The 9,526-nt window shown below is 39.6% G+C and overlaps 4 protein-coding genes across 4 annotated transcripts; all 4 read right to left on the bottom strand.

The window, feature by feature from the left end:
• Positions 1-58: 58 nt before the first annotated feature.
• Positions 59-376, bottom strand: LOC117126075 (vacuolar protein sorting-associated protein 2 homolog 3-like). The gene is made up of 2 exons (XM_033273452.1): positions 359-376; positions 59-268 (listed from the first exon to the last, which is right to left on the bottom strand). The coding sequence occupies exons 1-2, from the start codon at positions 374-376 to the stop codon at positions 59-61; spliced, it is 228 nt and encodes a 75-aa protein (XP_033129343.1).
• An 86-nt stretch (positions 377-462) lies between these two features.
• On the bottom strand, positions 463-3,152 carry LOC103873262 (protein DEHYDRATION-INDUCED 19 homolog 5-like). Its single transcript, XM_033273349.1, has 4 exons — positions 2,282-3,152; positions 2,046-2,185; positions 1,452-1,515; positions 463-826 (listed from the first exon to the last, which is right to left on the bottom strand). Exons 2-4 carry the CDS (start codon positions 2,169-2,171, stop codon positions 693-695), a joined length of 324 nt encoding a protein of 107 aa, XP_033129240.1. The 5' UTR covers positions 2,172-2,185; positions 2,282-3,152; the 3' UTR covers positions 463-692.
• Positions 3,153-3,393: 241 nt separating this feature from the next.
• On the bottom strand, positions 3,394-7,039 carry LOC103873370 (probable LRR receptor-like serine/threonine-protein kinase At3g47570). The gene is given in 9 exon segments (XM_009151784.3): positions 3,394-3,831; positions 3,833-3,998; positions 4,070-4,383; positions 4,385-5,317; positions 5,319-5,444; positions 5,446-5,833; positions 5,836-5,908; positions 5,910-6,081; positions 6,083-7,039. Coding segments are annotated over 9 exon segments (2,802 nt in total). The 5' UTR covers positions 6,529-7,039; the 3' UTR covers positions 3,394-3,647.
• A 428-nt stretch (positions 7,040-7,467) lies between these two features.
• On the bottom strand, positions 7,468-8,540 carry LOC117126045. Its single transcript, XM_033273348.1, has one exon. The coding sequence runs from the start codon at positions 8,403-8,405 to the stop codon at positions 7,617-7,619; it is 789 nt and encodes a 262-aa protein (XP_033129239.1). The 5' UTR covers positions 8,406-8,540; the 3' UTR covers positions 7,468-7,616.
• Positions 8,541-9,526: the final 986 nt, after the last annotated feature.

Here is a 9,526-nt window from a genome sequence, read left to right as displayed (position 1 = left end):
CCAGTAGCTCTTGGTCTGAAACGTTTTCTTCAAGCTCACGGCACTTTCTTCTTTCTTTCTATCTAAGCGCCGCCAACCGCTTCTCCAGATCATCCATTTCAGAACTGCGCAGATGGTTTGACTTGGATGCTGATAGAATCACAGATGATGTGTTTGTTTTATAGTGTAGATACCATACCTGCTGCTCACAACTTACAGTCATGTCCATTTGCGCAGACTGCTTTTGGAACTCTCTCATAACCTTAGCCTGTTTTGCCAGATCCATATTCTGGAAACATCAGAAAAACATCTCAGTTAGATTATAGAAACAAATTCTAAACAACAAATCTGATTAGTGTTAAATAAAAAGGAATCAGACCTTGCTCATAGCTGCCATTGCCTTAGTAATGCTTTAGAGGAAAGCTACCTCATTCCCTGGTGATGACTGGTGATACGACAAATGGAAGAATCAGATGTGCTTTGTTTGTTAGTGAGTGAACGCGATTCTCACAAATTCAATTACACAATGGTTAAAAAGAATGGCCTCAGTATTTTTCAGTCTATAATATAACAAACAGATTCAAAGCTAAGCAAGAACCGTGAACTTATTACAAAACTTGCTGATGGGAAACAGAACAATAAACGGAGCAATCTTAAGACAATGATAGAGATACAAAAGAAAGGTTCTAATAACAAAGAGGGGAATCCATTACTCACAGATTCGATCTGTATTCCTTCACTTTCAAGCCACACTCAAGAAGTTGCATTGCCTTGTCTCCTCTCACAATGACGCAACAAGAAATCTTTTCGTAATGTCTCATACAAAAAGCTCTCACAGTGTACCTCGCTGTCTACAAATAAGACCAAACTCAGAATAAACGCAAATATCAATTTCAATTACGAAACGCAAATATCAATTTCAATTACGAAACTCAGAATAAACGCAAATATTACAATGAACTATAAGAACAGATTTTGCTTTAAAAGAACGAAAGCCAAGTTTAATCATACAATCCAGACCCAACTACAGATTAAAAGCCATGGAGAGGTCATCGTCAGAGTCGCCGGTTAATGGAGTCGGAGTCGCCGCGGAGAGGTCATCGTCGAGGAGAGATAACCAGATGGAGTCGGAGTCGTCGAGGAAACGCGAGAGAAAGAGAGAGGATGCTTTGGTCGAGAGAGAGAGGGGTGAGATAACGACACGTGTCCATAAAACCCGTTTCTTAAAGAGCATCATTATCCTACCAACTCATAATGGATTGCTTAATAATATAATAATAGTATTTAAGGAGATAATTTGGATAAGAAACTTAGCTAAGCAACTTGACATTTTTCCTCCTCCATTGCAAAGCTCTTATTTTAAGGTGCTTAAAAATTTTAAAGATTCTTTTGCCAATATTATGTTCTTCAAAGGAGACCATTCAATACACAAAACATACGGCAAGAGAGGAGAAGAGAAGAAGAGTATTCACTTGTTAGAATCCGGCCATCTTCCAGGAAATAAGAAGACCACCTCCTCAAACCCCAAGAAGTTATCTGCATTTCCATCATAAACAAAAAGCAAACAATCAGAGATGGCACAACTACAAAAAAAAAAAACATAAACAGAGACTTGAAAAAAAGATAGGATTACTAAAAGTGTGTTCCATTCTTGTGGTTACACGACAAACATAAATGGGATCAGAAGGAACATGGAGATATGTAATAAAAGTTGGAGATATGTAATAAACAAAGTTTTACCAAAAACAAGTTTTTTGCAAGTCTTGTTGTAAATCAAGAATCAAAGATTCCAACTTTTGACAAAGTTCATCATTACCTAAACTAAAAAACAAAACTCTTACACATAAACTAACACACACACGCTTGATCTAATAAAGCCTCACCATGAGACTCAAATGCCTCAAAGACAAAAACTTTTCTCCATTCTTGGTTCTCTATGTCAATGATTTTCGGACAGGATGGATTTAATTACAATTTGATTTTCTCTAGTTGTTTGCCTAATCTACTAAGAACCATGTGAAGACATTTATTAGATTTTTGATATTGCAGAATAAAGAGATGTTTACCCCATTGATAGTGTCCATGGGATGATCTTCGTCTATGTGGCAGCAGAGAGAGACGATATCAAAATAGTCTGAGCAGAAGGGGCAAGCATACTCTTCCCTGAACTCATCTTCTCCCTCTACCTCCATGTGAAGGCTCGGTTCTGTCGAAACCATCAATAAGATTTACAAAAGCCACAACACGAAACTATCAATAAGATTTGCAGAATATCTCTTTACTAACTAAGTTAAAGCCTCACCTTAGTCATCGAGATCGTGGCTGATCGTCCCATCGCCGGCGATAAGCCCGTCGGAGAAGTTAGCGTTTCGGTGAGACGATCGAACCCAATCCCTATCCCTCGAGACGATCAAAGACGACGACGAGATCATCCCAAGAGAAGAGATCAATCACGACATTTTGGAACCGAAATCTACTGATTTCAGGAAGTGGGGAGAGAGACAGAGATAGAGATGAGAGAGAGAAGGAGATAAGCAACGTAGCTTATTGTTCCTAATTAAGCAACGGTGCTTGAATTAAAAGATAATTTTCTTTTTCTTTTAATCAAAATTCATCTAAGCAATCTACCTAAGCAACATGGATAATCATGCTCTTATGTCGCTTAATTAAGCGATGTCTCCATTCTAATTAACCAATTTTTATTTTTTTTTAAATCTAAAAATACTAAATACGGGCCTTAAGAGCCTGCGATAATGGTGCTCTAAGTCCTCGTTCCTGTATCACCCGAGTTTCTTATTACCAACAGTTTTTCTTCTTCTTTTGGTACTTCGCCAAGTTTTTCTTAAACAAATATATAAAGTTTAAGAGAAGTCTAAATTTGAAAAACTTGTCATCGCCCAAGGGGAAAAAACATCAAAAACAACTGAGAATTTAAATGGAAGATTCAGCATTATTAATTATAAAGATGGTAACAAAACATACTATTTTTTCTGCAAATAATAAGTAGTTGATAACACGAAGTCTTGGAGCATATATATGTAGGGAAATTGCCACAAATACCACATTCATAGTACCACTTTTCATGTTTACATTAACCACTTTTACCCTCACTTTTAATAAAGGGTAAAATACAATTATACCCTTAGGATTAACTAATCTAGACTTAGGGTTTAGAGTTGAGGGATGGGGTAGGGTTTTTAAAATGTGAAATTTATGGTTCTAATAAATATATAAATACTTAAAAAATATATAAAAATTTTAAAAAATAGTTTCAAACATAATTTCCGTTTTTCAAAAAGAAATTAAAAAAAAAATCAAAAAAAAATCAAAAAAAAAAAGTTTTATAAAAAAATTCGAATTTGAAAAAGTATATTTCGAAAAATAAAAAGAAAAATTTTTTTTATTTTTTTTTTATTTTTTTTTATTTAAATAATAATTTATTATATATATAAATAACAAGGACATAAGAGTCTTTTGTCACTTAATGAAGAATGTATTTTTGAAAATGTCTCATTAGTGATGGTAAAAATGAAAAGTGGTAGCATGAAAGTGGTAAACATGTAATTTTCCAATATATGTATGTGCTAATAAATCAAATTATTTCGTAGCTAGGCGTTATGATATTAACCTTTGAGGATTTCAAATGTTGTAGAGGAAATCAAAACACTTCAACGTCTGGCGGTTATTCTGGTTTTAAAGAACCTCTCTCTGATTATGAATAACTCCTTTACAATTTTACTTATGGCCAACCGGTTCCTTGGAAGTTCCTCACAACACCTAAGTCCCAACTCCAAGACCATTGTCAAGCACTCAGCAACAGGGAAACCAACTCGTAGACCTCTCTGAAGAATCAATGTTCACTACACTCTCAGGCAATGCTGACTTGGTATAGCTGTATAGTGTAAAACTTCCTTCAAATAGTTCATTGGTTGGTCGTTTCCCTGTGAACATTTCCAAAAGGAGAATCCCAAAGCTATACACATCACCATGTATTGATGGTTGTCCTCCCATTCTATACTCTACAACCAAAATTCACAGAAAAAAATATTGGAGTGATAAAAGAATAATACACAAAGTTTGATAGTTTTACCTGGTGCGGCATAGCCGATGGTTCCTCTAACGCCGGCCGAGCTGAGTTGATTAAGGAAGGACTCTTGGTCGAATTTGAGAAGCAGTCGAGCTAGACCAAAGTCACTAACATGTGCTGTTAGATCATCATCCAGAAGTACATTGCTTGGCTTAAGATCACAATGAGCTATGGGATCATGACAATTAACGTGAAGATACTCTAACGCAGATGCCACGTCTATAGCTACGTTAAACCTTTCACGAAGGGTCAAGGGCCTTGAGGTTGTATCGCTGGTCCCTTCTCGGTACAGCCACATATCCAAGCTTCCATCCGGCATACACCAAGGCTCTAAATTCCTTACCTTTGTAATCGACGCTGGAGCAAGCTGTTAGGAGCTTCACAAGGTTGCGATGCCTTACACCCTTCAAGGCTTCACACTCTGCGCTAAAGCTCTTGGCAGCTCCAGGCTTACTGAGATTCAACACTTTGATGGCAACAGCTCTGTCCTCAGCACCGAGCAATGCTTTGTACACAACACCAAAGTTCCCTGACCCAATGGTGTTTCCCAAAGAAAACCCACCGCTCGCATTATGAAGCTCCTCGTAACTTACCCTTTCATGTACAGGAACAGTTGTGGAGCTAAACATATTGCTAACCCTGTCGTTTCTGTTACGTTTCTTGAGCCAACACAGAGAGATGATACCGATTACCGAAAGTACAAACATAGCAACACCTGCACCAATGCCAATGACTAATTTTTTCTTTTTCACTGAAGACTTCACTCTTTTAATCTCTCCTTCCACGGAGCATGGCCTTAACTGTAGTTCAGGGATGCCCCCACAAAGATTTATGTTTCCAAATATAGAAACTTGGCTGAATTTTCGAAATGCTCCTTCACTTGGTACTGGCCCTTCAAGACTATTCACAGAGAGGTTTACTAGATAACCAGGTATAGAGCCAGAGAGATTGTTGTTGGATAGATCCAAGAATTTAAGGTCCCTCAGCCCTCTGATATTAATGATGCTTCCTTCAAATAAGTTTCTATTTAAACTAATCTCTTCCAAGGAGAGACAGCTCCCCAGGGTTTGCGGTATATGTCCTGATAACTGGTTGTGTGAAACGTATAGCTGAATAAGATTCTCCAGCTTTCCCACCTCGCTTGGTAAATCTCCAGTCAGATTATTATACGAAACATTTAAAGCAACCAGAGACCGAGCTTCCATGAGTTCTTGAGGTATGGAGCCATGCAGCATGTTGTAATCAAGTAGAAGGGATGGTTCCTTTGAAACTATTGTTATACAAATAGAGCTCAGCTATCATACTGAGGTTCCCCAAGGAAGATGGTATCTCTCCTGACATCATATTGGACTGTAACTGGAGCCTTCCTAATCTGCATCCCAAGGGAGGTGGGAAGTTCACCTGTCAAGAGGCTCTGCTCAACCTTGAATGTTTGGAGGCTTTCAAGGTTTCCGATGTCATGAGGAATGCTCCCAAAGATGAAGTTTCCTCCAAGGAATAGATATGTTAACTGGTTGGAGAGATTGGATATAGCATGAGGCATCTTCCCCCCAAGTCTGTTGTACCCAACACCAAGATACTGTAGTTGAGTGCAGTTATTCAAACTGCCAAGAAAATCAAGATCTCTGGAGGAGTAACTTCCCAAGGAGTTGTAACTAAGCCCGAGTATTTCTAGATTATGTAATCAAGATGTAATATTGGCTAGCGAAGATGGAATCTGCCCTTTGAAAGCGTTTCCTCCCAAGAACAGCACTTGAATGTTTGGAAAAGCAAGTCAACGTCAGGCCTAAGCTGACCGGAGAAGGAGTTTGTTGGGATGGATAGAAACAGAAGTGAGGAGAGGGTTGTAAATAGCAGGAGGAAAGACTCCTGAAAACTTGTTTTGCGCTAGTCGGAGAAACTTAATCCTCGTGAGTGTGGACATACTCTTAGGGATCTCTCCTTCCATACGGTTATACGCGAGATCAAGCCTCTCTAGTGATGTTAGGTTCCCGAAAGAGGCAGGCAACTTCCCTGGTCAAAAGTGCAGAACAGTTGGATAAGCCGAGTGGAATCCCACCTCCGAGATTGTTGCTCAGGTTCAAGTGTTGAAGCCTGAACAGCTTCCCCACCTCAGGAGGGATGCTACCGTGGAAAGAGTTGTGTGCGAGACTAAGAGTTGTGAGGAAAGAGAGGTTACCGATAGAGTGCGAGATAACACCGCTTAGTTTCATCCCGCTGAGGTTTAAAGTAGTGACTCTCTTGTGTTTCCGGGCACAGGTAACTCCAGTCCAGTTGCAGAGATCAAAAGATTTATTCCATGAAGCTAAGGAAACTCGGCTGTTTGGTGATAGGTTAGACTGAAACTCGAGCAGCGCTTGTTTGTCTGTCTGATCAGTGAAACTGGATGCCTGACAGTAGAACACAAGAGTATGTAGAGCAAGTACTTGAAACAGTATAAGGCCCATACAAGGAAGATGCATTGTAAAGGAGTAGTTCTTTTGTGTTACACTGCACCAGCTTTGTCTTTGTTCGTTAGGAACCGAAGAAGACTACTACTTGTATATTCTTTTTGTACCCCCAAAAAGGGGTAAAGTTCGTTATCAAGACAAGCAAAGAAAATTGACAGTTAGATTATAAAAAAGTACCTTCTCAATCAAAGAATCAACATCCATGCATCAATAATAAGAGAATTAATAATTAAAGAGAAATAATATTTTAAGGAAACAAAACTTGAGAGGAAGCAACCAACGGTCAACAGAAGTTGGCGGTGATAAAATATTTGCAAAACCTCGTTCTGTTGGCTCATCAATGACGATGAAGAAGGTTCACAGTTTGAGAGCATTGACTTACTAAAATGCTCAGATGTACATAGTAGATCGACATAATCCTACTCTGATGCTTTTTACCTGTAGGTCTTTTCCAAGTGACATCGACAGCAGCAAGAGTCCAAAGCTGTACACATAGCTCTTCAAATGAAATTAACTAGAGTTTTAACAATTATAAAGTCTGTTCATGAATAAAAGAACGTAGATGAATGGGATCTTGTATGCGTATAGAGATTTAGTTGTATTCCGAAAGCAAGAATTGAAACCTACGGTTGCTTTTGTACCTGCAGAGCTGAAGTTGGGCCAGAATCATAATCATTCGCTTGTAGGGGAAATATCACAATGAGTTTATTGGCTATGATAGTAATTATGAAAGTTAGACATATGACGACATAAACTCATGTACTAAAGCTCCAAAGTTATTCGTTAACCCTCAAACAATAGTCCTCTAGTTTGACGAGGCTCCTACGCGTTAGGGCCTCTTCAGGCTTCACATTTTCACATGAAAAGTATCAGAACTTTAACAGAAACACCCCCTAGGATTTAGAAACCTTATTTATGCACATCCCTACCAAAATTTATTTGCTTGATGTGTATTTTTTTTTTTTTTTTTTCACTGTTTTTTTTTTTTTTTTTTTTTTTAAACATACTTTATTCATATTATTTTTTGTACAGCTCCAAAACCGCAGACCATCTGATCTACTTACAAGACTCAACTCAAAACTCAAAAAAAAAAACTCTACCTACGAGCTAATATAAAGGCGACGCCAAGTAGATAAAAAAGTGACCGTGGTAGGCAGATTCCTCTGTTCCCTGGAGAGAATGTCCATCTTTGCTCGTAACAGTCGTTGGATCTCTTGTATGATAGAAGCTGCCGGTCGAGAAGACTGATTATGCATTCTTGAGTTTCTTTCTTTCCAAAGCATATAGAGAGAAGCTTGAAAGGTGAGCTTTAGGATCAGGTTGATGTTACTATCCCGAGTGGGAGCTTTGATCCAGCCTAGAACATCCATGATCAGTGGAGGAGGGGAGAGATGGGCCGGAGAAAAGAAGAAGGTATGGACCTCCTTGCTGTAATCGCATTCCAAGAATAGATGTTGGCGTGTTTCATCAGCAGAACCGCACAACAAACAAGTGGAGGAGACTGGCACTCCCCATTGGCTCATCCTGTCTTTTGTCGATAATCTGTTTAGAGCTATTAACCAAGAAAGAAACGCATGCTTCGGTATCCTTCCTTTGAACCATATAGACTTGTGCCAAGTCACTTCCGGAAGCCGATCATAGAGGTGAGTCCACATAAGAGCAGTAGAGAAATCTGGAACAGGAGTCCTATCTCCAATTTGCCATAAAAAGTTGTCCTTCTCCTCAGACAACACCATTGCTCGGGGATCAGGTAAACAATTCTTTAGAAAGCTTATAACCGGATTCCTTGATCTTGAAGAGCTGACCCACCAGTTGTTATCAACCCATGCGTCTCTTACCACCGCGTCCACTGGCAGACCACTCAACCTCGGCCCCCTCTCACCCGTCATGTTTATTAGGGAGCCTAAGGAGGTCCAATTATCATGCCAGAAGCTTGCGGTTCTACCTGAACCCACCTCACAGACCACAAACGGTCGAGCTAATTGCCTGAGTTTACATAGCGACTTCCAAATCCAACTACCAGATCTAGTAGCATCCAGGGTCCAGAAATTTTCAGCTCGAATCAAGTTTACCCGAGTCCACGAAACCCATAGAGACCCAGATGAAGCAAACAACAACCATATAAGCTTCAACCCCAAAATCTTATTCCAAGGGCTCACTCTCCTCAACCCAAGACCTCCTGATTTCGTAGATGAACACACTGCTTCCCAAGAAACCTTTGCTCCTCTAGCTCCTGTTGGGACCCCTTTCCAAAGAAAGCCATTACACATCTGTTCCAATGCCTTGAGGCAGCCATTTGGAAGAAGAAAAATAGAGGCCCAGAAGGATATAGTAGAGTATATGACTGATTTTAACAGTTGTAAACGGCCCGCAAACGAGAGATGCTTAACTGTCCAAGAAGTAAACCTAGAATGAATCTTATCCAAGAGAGGTTGATAGTCTTGTCTCCTCAACTTCTTTGTCGTGAGAGGAACTCCCAGATAGCGAATCGGAAAGGAACCTTGAGAGATACCGTGATCAGCTGCAGAGGTTCGATTGCAGGCCATGTCGCCCCCATCAAAAAACACTGCAGTCTTGCTCCTATTAATCCCCAGCCCAGAGCTCATATTGAAACGATCCAAGATGTCAAGCAAGCCTTGTAGAGATTGATCCGTTCCATCAAAGAACAATAACACATCATCAGCGAAGCTTATGTGTGTGATTAGAGGGGAATTTCCAAGAGGATGAAGACCAAACGAATGATCCATAGCGCCTCTGTCTAGGAGCTTGGAGAGAATGTCCATAGCTATAACGAACAAAAGAGAAGAGATTGGATCTCCTTGCCTCAACCCTTTTTTACCTGGAAAGCAATCCAGCAACTCTCCATTAAAGGCTATGCTGAAGGATGTTGTTGTTATACACTCCTTTATCCAACCAATAAAGATTTCCGGGAGCCCAAAAGCTGTAAGGATATTGAGCATAAACTCCCAATTCAGGTTATCATATGCCTTCATTAAGTCTATTTGCAGAC

This window comes from Brassica rapa, chromosome A06 (assembly GCF_000309985.2).
Source record: "Brassica rapa cultivar Chiifu-401-42 chromosome A06, CAAS_Brap_v3.01, whole genome shotgun sequence".
Lineage (NCBI taxonomy): Eukaryota > Viridiplantae > Streptophyta > Magnoliopsida > Brassicales > Brassicaceae > Brassica > Brassica rapa.
This window is presented reverse-complemented; position numbering and strand designations above follow the sequence as displayed.

Coding starts and splice junctions, on each gene's coding strand:
- LOC117126045 (XM_033273348.1), bottom strand. CDS start 8,405: ATGACGGGTGAGAGGGGGCCGAGGTTGAGTGGTCTGCCAGTGGACGCG.
- LOC103873262 (XM_033273349.1), bottom strand. CDS start 2,171: ATGGAGGTAGAGGGAGAAGATGAGTTCAGGGAAGAGTATGCTTGCCCC. Junction 1,516..2,045: donor CCATGGACACTATCAATGGG/GTAAACATCTCT, acceptor ATGGAAATGCAG/ATAACTTCTTGGGGTTTGAG. Junction 827..1,451: donor AGATGGCCGGATTCTAACAA/GTGAATACTCTT, acceptor ATTTGTAGACAG/CGAGGTACACTGTGAGAGCT.